This window comes from Phyllobates terribilis, unplaced genomic scaffold (assembly GCF_046119375.1).
Source record: "Phyllobates terribilis strain yellow unplaced genomic scaffold, ASM4611937v1 Scaffold_3__8_contigs__length_932513732, whole genome shotgun sequence".
NCBI classification, from domain to species: domain Eukaryota; kingdom Metazoa; phylum Chordata; class Amphibia; order Anura; family Dendrobatidae; genus Phyllobates; species Phyllobates terribilis.
In genome coordinates, this window is record NW_027362763.1 from 141,877,826 (window position 1) to 141,898,158 (window position 20,333).

The 20,333-nt window shown below is 47.2% G+C and overlaps 1 protein-coding gene across 1 annotated transcript in view; it reads right to left on the bottom strand.

The window, feature by feature from the left end:
* Positions 1–2,829: 2,829 nt before the first annotated feature.
* CPSF3 (cleavage and polyadenylation specific factor 3) overlaps positions 2,830–20,333 on the bottom strand; it is a 37,575-nt gene continuing 20,071 nt past the window's right edge. The window contains exons 10-18 of the mRNA XM_073674175.1: positions 8,757–8,903; positions 8,217–8,369; positions 7,548–7,656; positions 7,330–7,428; positions 6,507–6,601; positions 6,050–6,137; positions 4,543–4,609; positions 3,801–3,897; positions 2,830–3,312 (exon numbers count right to left, since the gene is read on the bottom strand). Of these exons, the coding sequence (XP_073530276.1) occupies positions 3,208–3,312; positions 3,801–3,897; positions 4,543–4,609; positions 6,050–6,137; positions 6,507–6,601; positions 7,330–7,428; positions 7,548–7,656; positions 8,217–8,369; positions 8,757–8,903 (960 nt within the window). The 3' untranslated portion in view covers positions 2,830–3,207. The remainder of the gene's footprint in view (positions 3,313–3,800; positions 3,898–4,542; positions 4,610–6,049; positions 6,138–6,506; positions 6,602–7,329; positions 7,429–7,547; positions 7,657–8,216; positions 8,370–8,756; positions 8,904–20,333) is intronic.

Sequence of the window (20,333 nt, forward strand, 5' to 3'; positions counted from 1 at the left end):
AGGTAATTATAAAGTAGAGTTAGAGGGGCATGGTTGTCCCGGGCCCCTCAGAGATCCCTAAAAGGCCACTAAGGCCCATCCTCCACCATTTCTAGGGCCGCATACCTACACCCTGTTGACTTATTTTAGGACCTCTGAGTGCTTCCTCCCGGCTTTTGGCTTCTTAGAGTTGTGTTTTGTGCCCTTTGAGCAAACTGCTCCAATCTGGCCTCCACCTCCACTGATGTCTCGCCATCTCCTCGCACCAGGTGTATGGACGTCTTCCGGAGATTAGGGCTGCACTGCGGCTGCCTCCCTGACAGATCATTTACTGCGTATCATTTTGCCGTCCCTCCGGCCAAAGACCCCTTAACAGAAGGCCATCCTCTCTCACAGTAGGGATATTGCCAGAAGCTGGGGACAGGAAAAGCAGTGCATGTCCGGAAATGGCACCAAGTGGAGAGTGACCACCACACACTCACCCTCTCCTTTGGAAGGCTTCACCAGCAGAGTCACCCTTGTTACGTTGCAGACGAGGTCCCCCGTACCCAAGCACCTGCCTTGCCTGCGATCAGCACACTGACTATTAACTTTATGTACTTCGGCAGTTCTAGGACCCGACCCAGCGGCGCTTCTTTCTCCCGCCCGCTGAGAAGATATACAGTACAGACCAAATGTTTGGACACACCTTCTCATTTAAAGATTTTTCTGTATTTTCATGACTATGAAATTTGTACATTCACACTGAAGGCATCAAAACTATGAATTAACACATGTGGAATTATATACTTAACAAAAAAGTGTGAAACAACTGAAAATATGTCTTATATTCTAGGTTCTTCAAAGTAGCCACCTTTTGCTTTGATGACTGCTTTGCACACTCTTGGCATTCTCTTGATGAGCTTCAAGAGGTAGTCACCGGAAATGGTTTTCACTTCACAGGTGTGCCCTGTCAGGTTTAATAAGTGGGATTTCTTGCCTTATAAATGGGGTTAGGACCATCAGTTGTGTTGTGCAGAAGTCAGGTGGATACACAGCTGATAGTCCTACTGAATAGACTGTTAGAATTAGTATTATGGCAAGAAAAAAGCAGCTAAGTAAAGAAAAACGAGTGGCCATCATTACTTTAAGAAATGAAGGTCAGTCAGTCTGAAAAATTGGGCAAACTTTGAAAGTGTCCCCAAATGCAGTTGCAAAAACCATCAAGCGCCACAAAGAAACTGGCTCACATGAGGACTGCCCCAGGAAAGGAAGACCAAGAGTCACCTCTGCTTCTGAGGATAAGTTTATCCGAGTCACCAGCCTCAGAAATCGCAGGTTAACAGCAGCTCAATTTAGAGACCAGGTCAATGCCACACAGAGTTCTAGCAGCAGATACATCTCTACAACAACTGTTAAGAGGAGACTTTGTGCAGCAGGCCTTCATGGTAAAATAGCTGCTAGGAAACCACTGCTAAGGACAGGCAACAAGCAGAAGAGACTTGTTTGGGCTAAAGAACACAAGGAATGGACATTAGACCAGTGGAAATCTGTGCTTTGGTCTGATGAGTCCAAATTTGAGATCTTTGGTTCCAACCACCGTGTCTTTGTGCGACGCAGAAAAGCTGAACGGATGGACTCTACATGCCTGGTTCCCACCGTGAAGCATGGAGGAGGAGGTGTGATGGTGTGGGGGTGCTTTGCTGGTGACACTGTTGGGGATTTATTCAAAATTGAAGGTATACTGAACCAGCATGGCTACCACAGCATCTTGCAGCGGCATGCTATTCCATCCGGTTTGCGTTTAGTTGGACCATCATTTATTTTTCAACATGACAATGACCCCAAACACACCTCCAGGCTGTGTAAGGGCTATTTGACCAAGCAGGAGAGTGATGGGGTGCTACGCCAGATGACCTGGCCTCCACAGTCACCAGACCTGAACCCAATCGAGATGGTTTGGGGTGAGCTGGAAAGCAGAGTGAAGGCAAAAGGGCCAACAAGTGCTAAGCATCTCTGGGAACTCCTTCAAGATTGTTGGAAGACCATTTCCGGTGACTACCTCTTGAAGCTCATCAAGAGAATGCCAAGAGTGTGCAAAGCAGTCATCAAAGCAAAAGGTGGCTACTTTGAAGAACCTAGAATATAAGACATATTTTCAGTTGTTTCACACTTTTTTGTTAAGTATATAATTCCACATGTGTTAATTCATAGTTTTGATGCCTTCAGTGTGAATGTACAATTTTCATAGTCAAGAAAATACAGAAAAATCTTTAAATGAGAAGGTGTGTCCAAACTATTGGTCTGTACTGTACCACGGTATCAGAGACTGCAGAACCAACGGATTCACGATGATGCAGGTGGGTAACAGTGGAGTGACTTCTCAAAAACCCCCCTCCTCCACTTAGCGCCCCTCGCCTTCAAGCACTAGGTCCAGACCTCAAGATGGCTGTCGTCTTCCCCTTGGCAGGTAGCGAGGTGGAAGTTTTCAGACCGGAGCCGTCTCTTTTCAGCCCAACAGAGTCTTCTCACCCCCAGATAGGCTCAGCCTGAAAATGTGGATTCCTTTGCAGGTTATCATATCAGGATGATGGGAGTTCTGCTCCAGTACGACCGCCCCGCTCTACAGCATAACCACGCTCCTCCTACCCTCGCTGACCTGTAACCTGCATCCGCAGGACGAGATCGACCTGGACGGCAAACAACGACCATTGAGAACAATAGCTGAGGAACGTTCATCATACAATGAGAAGAATTAACCCTGGAAACGAGTGCAGCGAATAGTAATCCTATCGCGTGAGACGCAGCTTGTAAGTTTCCCTGCAGAACACACAATTTCCCCTATGGCATTCAAGAGGCACAGACAGAGTGTAGAAATAGAATCGGTTAATTGCAATTTATTTTTGCACATTATTACAATGATCTGCCATGTTTGCAGATATTGTTCTTGTGATTTACTGACCATTATTATCTTCGCTCCTCTACATACATCCAAGTGGAGAGCACGTTTTTTGGTTATTGGATATGGAACAAGATGCACAGGAATAAGAGACCATTTATAAAATATTTATTGTTCTTATTCACAGAGCCGGTTATCAGCGATTTCACCTATTTACATCTTGGGACGAGATTTCGGAAATCACCTCTTGAAAGGAATCGTGAGCGCAATCACAAGCAAGCGGTAGGAACATTTAAAAAAAAAAAAAAAAAAAACTAGGAAAAACAAATAAAACACAGCGGAGTGACAAGTTACAGACAGGCAGGGCTGAGGGCGTCGTACAGCCTTTGAGCCGCTGACTGCACCAGTTCCCGCAGGGACTCGTCTTCATCCAACCCTTCCTCACACTCCACCGTCTGAGGGGGAAAATAAAGGAGATTATTGTAAGGAAAACTGAAGTCATCGATAAAGCACACTCGTGTGATTGTCAAATGCAAACACAGGACCCCCTCCATTCCCCATGACCGGAAATGGCCGCCATATTGGTTGTGACCCAATCTTCACAAACTAGTCCTGCATGCAGCCCCCTCCATTGACGTTGATATAATTTGCAAAAAAAAACAAGCAAACAGCATGGCCACCTCCTCACTATAATGAATAAGGAGAATACGCCAGCTGGAAATTAGGTCCCAGATCTCCCGGGTCCCCGAGGTCGGACATGAACCTACCGGCCATAAGTGGCTGAGATAGAAAACCCCTTTAAATATTTTCAATCCTAGTCTTGGGGTTGGGAAAGGCTTAAGGAGCCTGGGTGGCTGAGGTCCTTTTCGAAAAAGCCCCTATATCATCTGTGCTGGCGTATATGGGTTTATGGCAAAGGTTTTTATACCAGTATCTCACATACCCGAGTTTCCAAAGACAAGTTGGCCGACTTCCCGTCCACGGTGACTGTGATAGTGGTGTCGCTGTCATTGCTCACACACTCCTCGCCAAACATGTCCCTGTAGGAAGAGGAGCATGTAAGACATAGCCTGTTTTTGATATTTTGGGGTTTTTCTACATCCACCCAATAATCCAGAAGATTTGATAATCTGGAATCAGGTCCACATTGAAGGGAATCTGTCAGAGTAGCATGATGTGATTCTGATAACAGTGATGTGTCACGCGTTGGGCTGATTGCTGTCATTTTGATACAATCCCTGTTTTCTCTGCCGCAGATCTAGCAGAACTCAGAATGCTGAGCTCTGTATAACCCCACCCACATCACTGATTGGCAGCTTTCTGTGTGCACTGGCAGAAAGCAGCCAATCAGTGATGAGGGCAGGGCTGGACCAGGAGGCACGAAACCCCTAGTCCTGTAGTGATAATCTCCTGCTGATAAAACACTGATTTTATTGAAACAGAAACACAGCCCAGTAAGTGATACATCGCTGGAATCAGGGTCTCAGCCCCTACATCATGCTTCTTTCAAATTACATTGCAAAAACCAGAAGACAGACTCCCTTACATGCTAGATAAAAGACATCTTAATGCATCAGTTGGAGGAAATGGTGCGGTAGTTCGAGGAGCGTTCATAAATTATAGCAAGGCACAGGAGTCGAATTCCCAGAACCTCAGAGAAAATCTCTGTAACCTGCCATACTTACTGCAGCATAATCTCCAGTCTCTTCTTGTACGCTTCCATGTCCACTTTACTGGCTCCATGGCTCACCGCTGGGGGAAAAAAAAAATACAGACATGGAGTCATTGCACAAACCAGGCACCAAGTAATATTTCCGTAGTTCTAGAACATGCAGGAGACATCAGAGTCCTCGAGAAACTAGAGAACCATGACTCTCTGATACTATTGCTGGCACCTGATCTTTCTATCCAGAGTACCTTCCTTAAGATTAGAGGCGGGAGATGGCGAGTGATCACTGGCAGCGGCAGCAAGGTGACAAAACTTGTCTATAATACAATCGCTAAGGCCGAACATCTGATAACAATTTGCAAAAGCAGCACATAATTGGATACTGTCAGCAAGCTCTAAAGCAATTACTGACTGATCCTTCCATCAGTGCGATAATAGTGGCTGGATGATAGGGAAGGGGAGAGATTGCCGTTTGATGACTCCACTTTTAAAAAGCTCTTTGTAAAATAAGGCTTTGGCCTCACAACTCACCAGAAATCCAAACCTGCTGGACTTTTTCCAAGAAGTGTGTTCTTTTCCTTACGGTGCAGTGTAGCATCGCCAAACTGTGATCTTTGGGTAAGTAATGTGTCTGTGTAGCCCCAACATAACACAGACAACTGCTCATACTGTAATAGTGTAAAGCTATGGGGTGTGTTACATAAAAAGGTGCACGGTGGTATAAATATTATATATGTGGCTTGGCCGGACATGTGAGCGGCCACACAGCGGGAGAGCTATGGTCCGGTCCTAATCAAGTTATGCTATCCTCAGAGCTGCCTGCAACAAAGGATACATCCCTTAAAGGCCATAACATATCCTTTTTCCCAGATTATTCAATTGAAGTCTCAAAACGGAGAGCGCAATTTCTGGATGGAAAGCGTCAGCTACGCAATCTGCAAATTCCCTGCTCCATCCAACAAAACTCAGCGTGGCCGCTCTGGGAGAGAGTTTCTTCTTTGATGGTATGTTGTATTTGGCCAGGTAATTAATAATGCAATACTGGATAACAGATTAGATCCCCACAATTCCCAAGATCATTTAGTTATTGAACTTGGAAATGAGGCATTTATTTATAAAGAAACGCCATTACTAAATATGAAAAGCTTTGGACCTCATGGATCAGGTTTGGCATCACGGGAATTGCAGAGATACCGTCTAGGTTTCTTCTAACTTCGTGTATTACAATAGTGCTTAGGGTCTCACATCTTACACGACCTTCTCAATATACTGACAATTGTCTGAATTCATTGAGAACTTTGACAAAGTGAATACAATTAACTAAATAAGTTATTTGTCCGCTTACTGAACCACAGCTTCACTTTTTGTATTTTGATACGACTTTCTCTTGTGTTGGGGGGAGATTGTATTATTTTATTCTGTAATGTCTCTAGTTTGAAAAATTTCAATAAAAATCATTTGACTGAGAAAAAAAAAAAAAAAGTTCGGCTAGAACTAGGACCAGGATATCCCGGCCTTCCTACCTTTCTGGATGCGAGGATTTGATTGCAGCTCCAGGACCACTGTGGCCACGGTGTCCGCATACATATCATTGGAAGGGTTTGCCACCCACTGGAAGGAAAAAGAAAATATGTCTCCAGAATAAACAGGTGGATAGTAAATCCGATAACCAAATAACCCCTATGTCCTAAACGTACAAATATATGTGACCACGTCTTCCACCAGAAGACTAATAGCTACACCAAGGTAAGGCAGCAGTACTAACCACCGTGCTGCCCTACTCACTGCTTACGTCACTTCTGCATTAACAATTCATTTATGTCCTATGGAAGTCACTGAGTGAAGCCATCATTACATTACCATGTGCAAAACTTCACTGCAGACCAACAGATATCAAGAATGCTTCATCTGTGCAGACACTTGTGCTTTCATAGTCTGTGTTGTACAGAAAATGCCCGAAAGTCAGAAGCTTCTGCTCACCTCCAGTATGACCATGCTTTGCTCCTTTACCACGGTGACTGCTTTGAAGACCCTCAGACACTCCTTTTCATTTACTTCAATTTCTGCCACTTCACCTAAAAGAGGAAAAGCACATTTAAAGGGATTGTTCATTTTTTGAAAAAAAAAAAAAAAAAAAAACTAGTACTAACTTCTTTAACCCCCCTACTAACACAGTGCATATGTGCGGATGGAACCAAGTTGATTTTTGTTCACAAGCTGATTCGGCACGCGGCGAGACACTGACCGTGATCAGGTACGCGGCGAGACGCTGACCGTGATCCGTCACGCGGCGAGCCGCTGACCTCACCAATTGGATACACCAGTAAGTGCGGTACGTCACCACTAAGGGCAAAGATTGGTGTTTGAGGGGTTATCACTGTAAACCAAAATTCGTGCACAATCGGCAGGTATTAGGCACACGTCCTGGCATATATGTGTAGACGCAGCATCAGCGCACAGTTCGCCTCCTAATGTTAAAGTGACAAACCTTTTAAGGAATTCTGCAGTCTGCTATGTACAGTGATACATGGAGGCTGTAGAAGCTAAACCGTTGAGTTATAGAGAAAACATATTGCAAAAATTATTTTAAGTAAAAAAATATATGAATAAAAAATATATATTAATTTAGGTCATTACAAGGAGAAGAACGGGCATTTGTAGTTTTTTTTATTTTCATATACTTAAGATAAAACTTCTCCTTGTTGGAGACTACAGAGTATAAAAAAACCTGCTACCAGAATACAGCTTCAGAGGGGATTGTGCAGTCCCATACAAACAAGAGTGCAGAGGAGGGATCACAGACCTGTGAGCTGCTGTAAGTGGTAAGATAACAGGTTGAAAGGGCCGGTGTAAGGGATGGCTTGTGTCTGGGTCACAGTGCTCATCGCCAGGTCTGTGTAACCTACAGGAAAGCAGAGACATGAACAGCGCAGTGTTAGGCAGAGTCCTCTGCAATGTTGCTCAATATAGAAACAGCTTCTACATGAGAATTATAAAGTATGTTATATACGGAGCACTCACTGGAGAGGTCACTTGGAGAAAGGATATGGTAGTTGAAGTTTCTTTTTACGAGGATCCCCGAGACTCTCTGACTTTGTTCTGGCTTCTTATCAGCAAGCAAACCCATCACCTGTGAGGAATAAAGAGAAATCTTAAAGGGGTGCTACCCAAGCAAAATGGGTACAGCATAATTTCAAAGTGGTTGTAAAACCAATCATATTTTTCCCGTTCTCCCACAGGCCGCATTTTATTTTTTTTACCGCTCAAAGCAAGGTAAGCAAAGTACCACTGAGGTCCAAGAGCGCTGGCCAAACACGTGCAATGCTAGCAAGCTCTTTCTGTTAGGGCTTGTAAGTACTGCACAGAGGCTGGCTGGGCTTGCTGGAGAGCAGTCAGATCTCGATCCCCGGCAGCTTCAGCCCCTCTTAGCGTCGGACAGTGCAGACGTGAAGCTGCCTAATATAACGTCATCTGGGCGCGCACAGGCCGGCAAGGCAAGGACGTCACAGGCATGAACAGTCACATAATCAGGGAGTCAGGAGGTTGGGGTACCGAACACCTTAAGACAAAGCCCCCTTTAAGGCACAGACAAGCATATCCCATACACTGGGGCTCACAAGACTGCCGTTAACATGCAGCACTGGTGTAAGCCCCAGTATCACGTTGCATCGATGAATTGAGGCTTCTTACCTTAGCAAGCTTTTCTCCTCTGAAGTTCAGGGTCACAGCTTCTGTATTCCTGGGATTGTGAACCTCAATATCGACCTCATCGTTGTCTTCATATTCGCGGATAAGAGCAGCTTTAAGACGTGCCATCTCATTCTGCTCACCATGCACCAGTATCTGGATGTCACCGCAGATGTACATCGTTATGCTTCATTCATTGCATTAATGTTCAAAAGTGTGCAATTTACTAATAATATATAATTTCTTGCAGTTCTGTGTAATTTTTTTTATCACTGAACCCATGACACCTTGATAGCCCAGCTCTCTGTGCTGTCTGTATAGTGATAAGTGAATAAGATGGCAATCGGTGAGCATGTGACCTTAATGGTCATGCAGCCTCACCCCCCCAGCACCTGCGCTAGTTACCTGTGCACAGGGTGTGTCAACAGAGGAGATGACCCTCCATCAGCGGCCACCATGCAGACGACACGGGGGATGAGGCAATCAATGGGACATGACCTCAGTATAAGAAAATGGTGTGAAACTTAAATCTGAATGCCTTACCACATGAGGCGGCTTTAAAGCTCGGATAAACTCGCTGGTTTGCTGGTAATCCGTATGCGCAGAGAAAGAAATGTAATCCACAGACATCTTCAGAGGCAGCTTCTGGCCAGACATGGTGGTGATCTCCTCAGGCTCCGACATGATGTGCTGGGAAGAGAGGGGGCCATATGGTAACTGGTATGAATCAGCCATGAGTAGTAATGGTTATTTACCCATGCTCTTTTCCTCCTCTTACAGTACACAAAAGTATTGCTTTCCAATACTTCTTGGAAAAAAAAAAGTCACATACACCGGGTATCATGCACCGGGAGGCAGGGGGCCAGGGGACCTGAATGATAAACCTGAAATCACAGATTATCCACTTCCCGACCGCCCACTGTAGACAAACGTCGTGGCTTGCAGGGCTCTGTGAAGCGCTGACGTTTGTCTACGTTCGGCGGTCTTGCAGTGCTCAGGACCCCCAGGGTCTTGCAAGCGCTGCGATTCCAGAGCAGAGCAACAGCTGACAGGTGACATCATCGGGACCTGATTGGATCAGGTCCCAATCATATTAACCGGTTGCCATCTCCTAGATGCCGCGATCAATAGCGATCGTGGCATTTAGAAGAAAGTGAGAGGGGTCTTCACTCACCTCTCAAGACGCCCCCGTGATTTGATCTGAACACATCACGGGGGTTCCAAGCATTGTCATGGCAGCCGGAGGTCACATGATGACCTCCGGGTCTGCCAGCTATGGTGGCCTGTTATGCTCAGCCAGGAGCTGAGTCTAACAAGCGAACTGCCAGTGTAAAACTGACAGGTCTCATGCAATGCAATACATACATATCTTTAAAAAATTTTTAGAAAACTATTAAAAAAAATTTAAACCAATAAATACGTATATTTATTTAAAAACAGAAAAAGTACACATACTTGGTATCGCTGGGTCCGGAAAAACCCGATCTATAAAACTGGCATACTAGTTAACCCCTTCTTTGCACACCATTAAAAAAAAAACATCTGAAAAAAAGCTTTTACAACATGCAGCCGAACAAAAAGTGGAATAAAAGGAGATCAAAAAGTAAAATGAACATAAAAATGGTACTGCTGAAAACTTCATCTTGACCTGCAAAAAAAACAAGCCGCCATACAGCTCCATCAGCAGAAAATAAAAAAGTTATAGTTCTCAGAACAAAGCAAAAAACAATTACAAAAACAATAGTTTTTATTGTGTAAAAGCGTCAAAACACAAAAAAATTATATAAATGAGGTACCGCCGTAAACGTACTGACCCGAAGAATAAAGCTACCTTATCAATTTTACCACATGCGGAACAGCATAAAAAAATACCCCCAAAATACAATTCCTGAATAGCTGTTTTTTGTTTACTCTGCCTCCCAAAAATCGGAATAGAAAGCGATCAAAAAATGTCACATGCCCGAAAACGGTACCAATAAAAAAATTAATTCGTCCCGCAAAAAACAAGCCATCATATGACTCTGTCGGCAGAGATATAGAAAAATTATAGCTCTCAAAATATGGCGATGCAAAACTAGTTTTGTAAACAAAAAAGCATCTTTTAGTGTGTGACAGCAGCTAAACATAAAAACCCGATATAAATCTGGTATCGCTGTAATCGCACCGACCCGAAGAATAAAGTCGTCTAATCACTTATATCGCACAAAGAAAGACGTAAAAAATAAATAATTCTTCACCTGCTGATGATTTGTTTATTCTGCCTCCCAAAGATCGTGGTAAGGCTCGGCTCACGTTTATCCTGTTTTCTGCGTTTACACCGGGGTTTCCGTGTAAATCTTTGAAATACTTGATTCAGACAGAACCCCTGGAGGAAGATTCCCTATAGTGAGGCAGATGGAGGCACTGTTGACGCCGTCTGGCCTGTGATCCGACGGTGTCTGTCATTTTAGGCGTACATAAAATAGCAGTCGGCCACAGTTTTGTGCACCACTGGAAAAAGAGGACAGCACTGAGCAGAGGCTGGATGGAGTCTAGAGTAACTCTGCTGCCTCATTATAGTGAATGGATCCCTCAGGGGTTTCATCTGAATCATGTCACTCAAAGATTTAGATGGAAACCCGGATGTAAATGCTCAGAGTAGAGCACAGGATAAATGTGATCCAAAATGTTATGTAAAATGTTCCCAACAAAAGCTTCAACTCAATCCACAAAAAAAGTCCCCACTCAGGTCCATCATCTGTTAACGGACATATAGGGACTTCCACATAACTGGTAGCACAAAGGCTCTGGAAAAGCGCAAAGGCTCCTCGCCCCCAAAAGAAATTCAATGAATTCTGAGCTGCCAAATCCCCCACAGTGTGCCTAAACCACATTTAGAGTGCACATGTTTGGAAGTCCTGTAGCGATGAGAGACCACCTAATTTATGGGTGCATGTCTCCAGATGAGCTGGGCATAACGTACTGGTCACTACAGCGTACTGGTCACTACAGCGTACTGGTCACTACAGCAGCAGTTTGCAATTTTCACTCCGCAACATCCACTGCTGCTTTTTTCTGGAAAACACCCATGAAGTCAAAATAATCAGTACACCAGTAGATAAGTTCCCAAAGGGGTGTAATTTCCAAAATGGGGTCACTTGAGGGGGGATTCTGCTCTTTTAGCACTTACGAGCTCTGTATATGGAGTCTTCATACTATTCTACCATAATTTGTTCTCCCAAGAGTCAAATATATTTTTTTCCCTCCCAAGCCTCGCCGTGTGGCTAAGCAGGACTGTACAGCCACATATAGGGTATTGCCACGTTCAGCAGAAATTGTGTGACACATTTTGGCACCATTTTTACCCATTGCCCTGTGTGAAAATGTAAAATCTGGGGCTAAAACAAATTTTGGCTTCCATTTTCTCTGTTACCCTTGTGAAAAAAAAAAAATTGGGGCTGAAACAACATTTTTGTGGAAAATATATATATATATATATATATATTTTTTTTAATTTTCACGGCTCAACATTATAAAATTCTATGTAGCCCCTGAGGGTTCAAGGTGCTCAACATACATCTAGATAAACTCTTTAATGGGTATAGTTTCCAAAATGGGGTCACTTGTGGTGGGTTTCCACTGTTCTGACACACATTCCAAAGCTCAAATGGCACTCCTTCCCTTCTGAGCCGTACTCAGAAGAAATTGCACAACAAATTTTATGGCGCATTTTCCCCTGTTAACCTTGTGAAAATGAAATATGAAAAATTTGGGGCTAAAGTAACATTTTTGTGTTTAAAAAAAAAAAAAACCTTTCATTTTTTTCTTCCACATTCCATTAATTCCTGTGAAGCACCTGGAGGGTTATTAAACTTCTTGAATGTGGTCTTGAGCACGTTAGGTGCAGTTTTTAGAATGATGTCACTTTTGGACATTTTCTGTCATATAGACCCATCAAAGTTACTTCAAATGTGATGTGGACCCTAAAAAGAGGGATTTTTGGTACTCACCGTAAAATCTCTTTCTTGGAGCCTTCATTGGGAGACACAGGACCATGGGTGTATGCTGCTGTCGTTAGGAGGTTGACACTAGGCAAAAAAAAAGGAAAATAGCTCCTCCTCCGCAGTATACACCCGCCTACAGGCATCAAGCTCACCAGTTAGTGGCTAAAGCAGTAGGAGAAGCATAAAGCAAACAACTATGCAATGCCCAAACGGGGCACAACCGTGAAAACTGAATGAGATGCCCAACAGGGCCAACTGGACATATGCCCAAAATCAGGGAGGGTGCTGTGTCCCCCAATGAAGGCTCCAAGAAAGAGATTTTACGATGAGTACCAAAAATCCCTCTTTATCGCTTCATTGGGGGACACAGGACCATGGGACGTCCCAAAGCAGTCCCCTGGGTGGGAGAACAGAAGATAGTCACAGACTAGGTCAGACTTCGGCAACTGCCGCCTGCAGTACCTTCTGTCCAAGACTGGCATCAGCCGAAGAAGTGTGGACCTTGTAAAACCTTGAAAAGGTGTGGAGTGAAGACCACGTTGCGGCTTTACAGATTTGAGAGGCCGAAGCCTGATGGCGGACCGCCCAAGAGGCCTCCACCGCCCTGGTGGAGTGAGCCCTTACTCCGGGAGGGGGAGGTTTGTCCGAGATGCGATAAGCCTCCAAAATGGTCGAACGTATCCAACGGGCGATGGTTGACTTGGAAGCAGGAAGACCCTTGCGATGGCCCTCAGGGATGACAAAAAGGGCATCCGAGCGCTGAAGGGAGGCCGTTCTAGAAAGGTACACACGTAGAGCTGTGACCAGGTCCAGTTTGTGCAGGGACTTCTCCCGTGGATGCACTGGAGTCGGGCAAAAGGAAGGCAAAACAATGTCCTCATTAATGAGAAAAGCGGAAACCACCTTTGGCAAAAAGGAAGGCACCGGCCTGAGCACTACTTTGTCTTGATGGAATACCAGAAAAGGCGACCGGCAAGAGAGGGCCGCGAGTTCTGCAACCCTTCTAATAGAGGTAACAGCCACCAGAAAAACCTCCTTCCAGGAAAGAAGAGAGGCTGTAATGTCCTGAATGGGTTCAAATGGAGACTGTTGTAGGACGCTTAGGACCATATTAAGGTCCCATGGTTGCACTGGAGGGCGGCTAGCTAAGTTACGTTGGAATAGAATGGACAAGGCCGAAACTTGGCCTTTAAGAGTGCTGAGAGAGAGTCCCGCCTCTAGGCTAGACTGAAGAAAAGCTAAAATAACTGGCAAAGAAAAAGACATAGGAGCTAGCTGATCCTGTTCGCAGTGACGAAAAAAGGCTCTCCAAGTTCTGTGGTATATGCGCGAGGTAGCGGGATTTCTGGAGTTAATTAGGGGCTGAATGACATTGTCAGTAAAGCCTGCCATCTTCAACACCGCGGCCTCAACGGCCATACCATTAAATTCAGAGAACGAGAACTCTGATGAAGAATAGGACCCTGAGAGAGGAGATCTGGACGGTCTGGTAGTCTCCAAGGGGAGTCAACGAGCAGATTTACCAGATCTGCGTACCAGACGCGTCTGGGCCAATCTGGGGCTACTAGAAGAACTGGTACTCCCTCTGTCTTGATCTTTTTGATGACTCGAGGGATCAAAGATAGAGGTGGAAAGAGATAGGGCAGTTGGAACTGTGACCATGATATAACTAGCGCGTCCTGGGCGATTGCTAGCGGATCGCGGGACCGAGCTACAAAGGACGGAACCCTGTGGTTTAACCGAGGTCGACGTCCGGCGTGCCCCACCGTAAGCAAATTTGGTGAAACACCTCAGGATGTAGAGACCATTCTCCTGAGGCGAGGCCCTGCCGACTGAGGAAGTCGGCCGCCCAATGGTCGACCCCTGGAATGTGGACTGCTGAGATTACTGGAACAGTCATCTCGGCCCAAAGTAGCACTCTTGCCACCTCTTTTAAAATGGGCTTGCTGCGCGTTCCTCCCTGATGGTTTATGTATGCCACGGCCGTGGCATTGTCCGATTGTACACGGACTGGGAACCCTGTCAGGATCCTCCGCCAGTGACGCAACGCCAGGTAAATCTCCCTTATCTCCAGAATGTTGATGGGTAGGAAGACTTCGTGTGGAGTCCACCAGCCCTGGACCGTGTGTTGCAGAAAAAAACTGCCCCCCAACCGATGAGACTGACATCAGTCGTGACCACCTGCCAGCGAAGCGGAAGGAATGACCTCCCGGGTTTGAGGGAAAGAGGGCGGGACCACCAGATTAGCGACCGTCTTACTTGACGAGGTAACCTGAAGCGTCGATCTAGAGATGACGGATTCTTGTCCCAAGCTGAGAGAAGGGCTAGTTGAAGGGGCCGGGTATGGAACTGGGCAAACGGAACTGCCTTCATGGCTGCTACCATTTTTCCTAGGACACTCATGCATAGGCGAAGGGAGTGTGGACTTGGGTCGGAGAGGATGTGGATCCCCTGCCGTGGAGAGTTTATATTTTCCCTCGGAAGGAGGACCCGGGCACGAGTCGTGTCGAACTGCATCCCTAGAGCGTTGGGATGGGACCAGGGGTCTGTGTTGATCAGCCAGCCTTGTGATGCGCAAATTGGGATGTGACGGTACGCATCCTGAAAGTCCACTGAACATAGATATTCCTCGGTTTCCATCGAGGCTATTACCGACCTGAGGGACTCCATCCTGAACTGTCGGATGCGTACATGTCTGTTTAGCTGTTCGAGGTCCAGAATCGGACGTAGTGAGCCGTCCTCTTTTGGGACGACGAAGAGGATTGAGTATAAAAAAAAATAAATAAAAAAAACGGAAAAAACTTTTCCTGAAAGGGAACCGGGACTATGACTCCTGAGCGCAGAGGGGAGGCGATGGCTTGAAGGAAACCGGGAAGCAGAGATGGCTGGGGGGGCGGGACCTGAGAAAACGCGATCGTGGGCTGGAGTTGAACTCGATCCCAGGCAGCCTCTATTTCCAAGAGCCAAGAATCTCGGAACAGAAGAAGACGGCCGCCCCCCCTGGGAGTGGCTCCAGGTAGGAGTGACCCGTCATGCTGAGGAAAACCTGTTGGATCGTGATCGTGATCCAGAGGACTTGGAGGAGCGATCCTTTGGGCGCCAGTTAGGTGTGGGCCTAAAGGAGGGCTTACGACTGTCCCTCCGTGCTGGAGTACGGTCCTGTTGAGAGGAGGGGTTCGGTTGAGCGAACTGACGAAAGGACCGGAACTGAAGGGGGCGTCTCCTAGGAAAAGGGCGTTTGGATCTGGGCTGGGGGAGAGAGGTGCTCTTACCCCCAGTAGCATCAGAGATGTTCTGGTCTAACTTGGATCCAAACAGCCTGGAGCCTTGAAAAGGAAGATTAGTTAGAGATCTCATGGAAGCCAGGTCGGCACTGCAAGCCTTAAACCAAAGAATTCTACGTAAGGCAACGAGATTGCTGGAAACCCGGGCTGAGCATGCAGCGGAGTTGAGGGACGCCGTAAGCAGATATTTCCCTGCGTGGCCGATTTGATCTGCTAAGTCGGCCAGATCGTCCGCGGAGGCCCCTGCTAGGATGCCCTGTCTGAGCTGTTTGGCCCATGCGGACACCGCTTTTGATACCCAAGTTGAGGCAAAGGAAGGGCAAAGGGAGGTGCCCGCAGCCTCAAAGGCTGACTTAGTGAGGGCCTCAACCTGTCTATCCGTGGTATCCTTAAGGGAGGAACTGTCCGGAAAAGACAGTACCGTCTTGGCCGAAAGGCGAGAGACGGGAGGATCCACAGATGGGGACTAAGTCCATTTGCTGACAAGGTCACGGATAAAGGGTATAGGATGTTTAACTGTTTCTTTCCTGTAAAGCGCTTTTCTGGATGCTCCCACTGCTTCTGAAAAACGCTGTCAAATTCTGCATGGTTAGAAAAAGTGCGTGGAACTGAGTAGTCCTGAGAAGGGGTCTCGTCTTCTGTAACATGCAGAGTCTGATTGACGGCCGTAATAAGGCAGTCAATCATGTCCTGGGTCCCTGAATACTGGTCTGAGACGGAACCAGAGTCTGAATCCGATGCCGGATTAGATCCCAGGGCGACCTCCGGGGAAGAGGTGTGAGATGCAGGGAGTATCTTGGAGTCTGGAGAGCTGGAGGATGAGCTTGTGTGAGTCCGTTTCTGAGAACGTTCCTTCAGTCTGCCCCTGTGAGGAGGGGGCAGGGGTGCTTGCGAATCGTCTGTGGAGACGTTCGGAGCACTGGTGGCCGTGGATAACATAGGCAAGCGTTCGGGCAAGCGTTCTAAGAGCTGCACCAGAGATTGAGAAACCTTGGTGAGGTCAGAGACAGACTGGGACATAGCAACAGCCCACTCCGGAGGGAAGGGAGTTCCTTTGTCCTGGGAGGCGGGGGCTTCGTGGGGAGTCCACCGATCCTGGGGTGCCAGCATGGCGGGAGGTTTGCAGGTCGAGCCGAAGGCTGTAGTGAGACCCGCGGGCCACTCAGTACCGCAAAGAGTACAGGCGTAGTATGTGACAATGTGAGAGGGACGGACTGAGAGCTCCCTGGGTTTGGGCATATGTGCCAGGCTAGGGATAACACAGAGGGAGGACGCCTGTGGTCAGGAAAGGGTGTGGGTTGTGTCAGGACAGAGCCTACCCGATCCTGCAGAGAAGCGGTCCCGTGTCCCCCTGAAAGGCTCTGAAGGTGAGGCTGGAGCGGGTCACAGTCAGGTGCCGACGGAGTAGGGAGCTGTGTGCGCAGAGTGATGACGTCGGTGGAGGGGAAGGAGCAGAGGACGCTGCCCTGATGACGGGGCACGTCGAGGCTCCGATAGGCGGATGGAAAGGGGAGGGCAGGCTTGAAAGACCCGTTGTTGATAGGTCCGCGGATGGCTCGAGGGCGTGACGGAAGCGTCACTATGCTCCTCGGCCCTGGTTGGTGAAATAGCAGGGGGCGTAAAGCCATCGGAGGGGGACCGCCCACCGGACGGAGAAAAAGCGCGGCACATCTGCCGCGCATAATGGGAGAAGAAGGAGGAAGTGGCCCAGGGAAGCGCCATGTTTGGTGAGAGGAGGAGGGGGGGGCAGGTAACGCCGGGGGACTGGGACCTACAGCTGAGAGACAGGGGAAATACCTCTCTTAGCGGGTCCGGCTGTCGTCTCTTCCGCTCTCCTTCTGAAGATGGTCTCAGGATGCTCTCCTGCATAGGGGGGGGAACCTGGCTTTTCCTCCTTCCCGCACTCTCCGGTCCTGGACAGTGCAGGAGACGGTGTCAACCCCAGAAAACTGGGGGAAGGTCACCCGCAGGGACCACCGCCTCCCTCCCAGGCCGCTCCGAGGAGGGGGCTGGGGTGGGGAACAGGCTAGGACTGGCCACCGAAATCACCCTGAGACACCCTAAGGTGACAGGGGATAAGTCCTGCCCAGCGGGTCCGAAAGTGGGCGATGTGGGGGTAGCCACATTGCTCTCTCGGTCGCTTGTGGGTTAACAGGGTACGCAGTGTTCCTTGTTAGCCTGAAGAGCTGTATCAGAAAGAGAAAGAAAACAAAAGTTAATAAACACAACAGGGTTGCATCTGATAGGATCCAGGTCTACCTCCTACAGACACTAAGCTTAAACTGGTGAGCTTGCTGCCTGTAGGAGGGTGTATACTGCGGAGGAGGAGCTTTATTTCTTTTTCTGCCTAGTGTCAACCTCCTAGTGACAGCAGCATACACCCATGGTCCTGTGTCCTCCAATGAAGCGATAGAGAAAAATGGTGAAAGAGCAGCGCTGAGGAATAAGTACCCTTAACAACCGCCGTGAAAAGGTGTATCGGTGGCTGTTAGGGGCATAAAAGTTAAAATTTGAAAATAGAGAAATTTTGCCAAATTTCCGATATTTTCAGAAATAAACACAAGTCATATTGAACAAATTTTTCCACTATCATGAAGTACTGTATGTCACAAAAAACTCTCTCAGAATCAGGGGGATCCGTTGAAGCGTTTCAGAGTTATTACCCCATAAAGTGACAGTGGTCAGAAGTAAAAAAAAATTGGCCTGGTCATGAAGGAGAAAACAGGCTCTGGCGTGAAAGGGGTTAAAACATGCATCCAGTTGCTATGTCCAAATAGTGTATTACAGATAAGAAGAGTTTGCGGATAATCTGCACTGCTGGTATCCCATATAATAAATCTAACTCCAGACCGAAAGTACATGCGGTTTTTCTTTATTTAGTCAATGCGTTTTGAAGTGCTACAGACTTCTTCATCAGGACAAGCGCGCCTTTCACAAATAATAGTACATGGCATTGAAAGAACGATCTACTGAGTAATGAATGTCTAGTAAGCCCTCTACAGCAGGGATACCAAACTCAAACACACAGAGGGCCAATATTAAAAACATGGACAAAGTCACGGGCCAAACAGTATACAGTATAACGGGCCCCACATAGTCCTCCATACAGAATAACGGGTCCCACATAGTCCTCCATACAGAATAATGAGCCCCACATAGTCCTCCACACAGTATAACGGGTCCCACATAGTCCTCCATACAGTATAATGGCCCCCACATAGTCCTCCACACAGAATAACGGGTCCCACATAGTCCTCCATACAGAATAATGAGCCCCACATAGTCCTCCATACAGAATAATGGCCCCACATAGTCCTCCATACAGTATAATGGCCCCCACATAGTCCTCCACACAGAATAACGGGTCCCACATAGTCCTCCATACAGAATAATGAGCCCCACATAGTCCTCCATACAGAATAATGGCCCCACATAGTCCTCCACACAGAATAATGGCCCCACATAGTCCTCCACACAGTATAACGGGTCCCACATAGTCCTCCATACAGAATAATGAGCCCCACATAGTCCTCCACACAGTATAACGGGTCCCACATAGTCCTCCATACAGAATAATGAGCCCCACATAGTCCTACATACAGTATAATGGCCCCACATAGTCTTCCATACAGTATAACGGGTCCCACATAGCCCTCCATACAGAATAATGGCCCCACATAGTCCTCCATACAGAATAACGGGCCCCACATAGTCCTCCACACAGAATAATGGCCCCACATAGTCCTCCATACAGAATAACGGGCCCCACATAGGCCTCCATACAGAATAACGGGCCCCACATAGGCCTCCATACAGAATAACGGGCCCCACATAGGCCTCCATACAGTATAATGGGCCCCACATAGTCCTCCACACAGAATAACGGGTCCCACATAGTCCTCCACACAGAATAATGAGCCCCACATAGTCCTCCATACAGTATAATGGGCCCCACATAGTCCTCCACACAGAATAATGGCCCCACATAGTCCTCCATACAGTATAACGGGTCCCACATAGCCCTCCATACAGAATAATGGCCCCACATAGTCCTCCACACAGAATAACGGGCCCCACATAGTCCTCCACACAGAATAACGGGCCCCACAAAGTCCTCCATACAGTATAACGGGTCCCACATAGTCCTCCATACAGAATAATGGCCCCCACATAGTCCTCCATACAGAATAATGGCCCCACATAGTCCTCCACACAGAATAACGGGCCCCACATAGTCCTCCACACAGAATAACGGGCCCCACATAGTCCTCCACACAGAATAGCGGGCCCCACATAGTCCTCCACACAGAATAACGGGCCCCACATAGTCCTCCACACAGTATAACGGGTCCCACATAGTCCTCCATACAGAATAATGGCCCCACATAGTCCTCCACACAGAATAACTGGCCCTACATAGTCCTCTATACAGAATAATGAGCCCCACATAGTCCTCCATACAGAATAATGGCCCCACATAGTCCTCCATACAGTATAACGGGCCCCACATAGTCCTCCACACAGTATAATGGGCCCCACATAGCCCTCCATACAGAATAATGGCCCCACATAGTCCTCCATACAGTATAACGGGTCCCACATAGCCCTCCATACAGAATAATGGCCCCACATAGTCCTCCACACAGAATAACGGGCCCCACATAGTCCTCCACACAGAATAACGGGTCCCACATAGTCCTCCATACAGAATAATGGACCCCACATAGCGGTGGTGGTTCTGGTGTCGTGAGCCAAATATAATCACCCTGCGGGCCAGAGTTTGACATGTATGCTCTAGACTGAGAGTTGTACTTTGTGGGGTGTTTCAGCTCTGGTTATGGGGGATTCTAAGG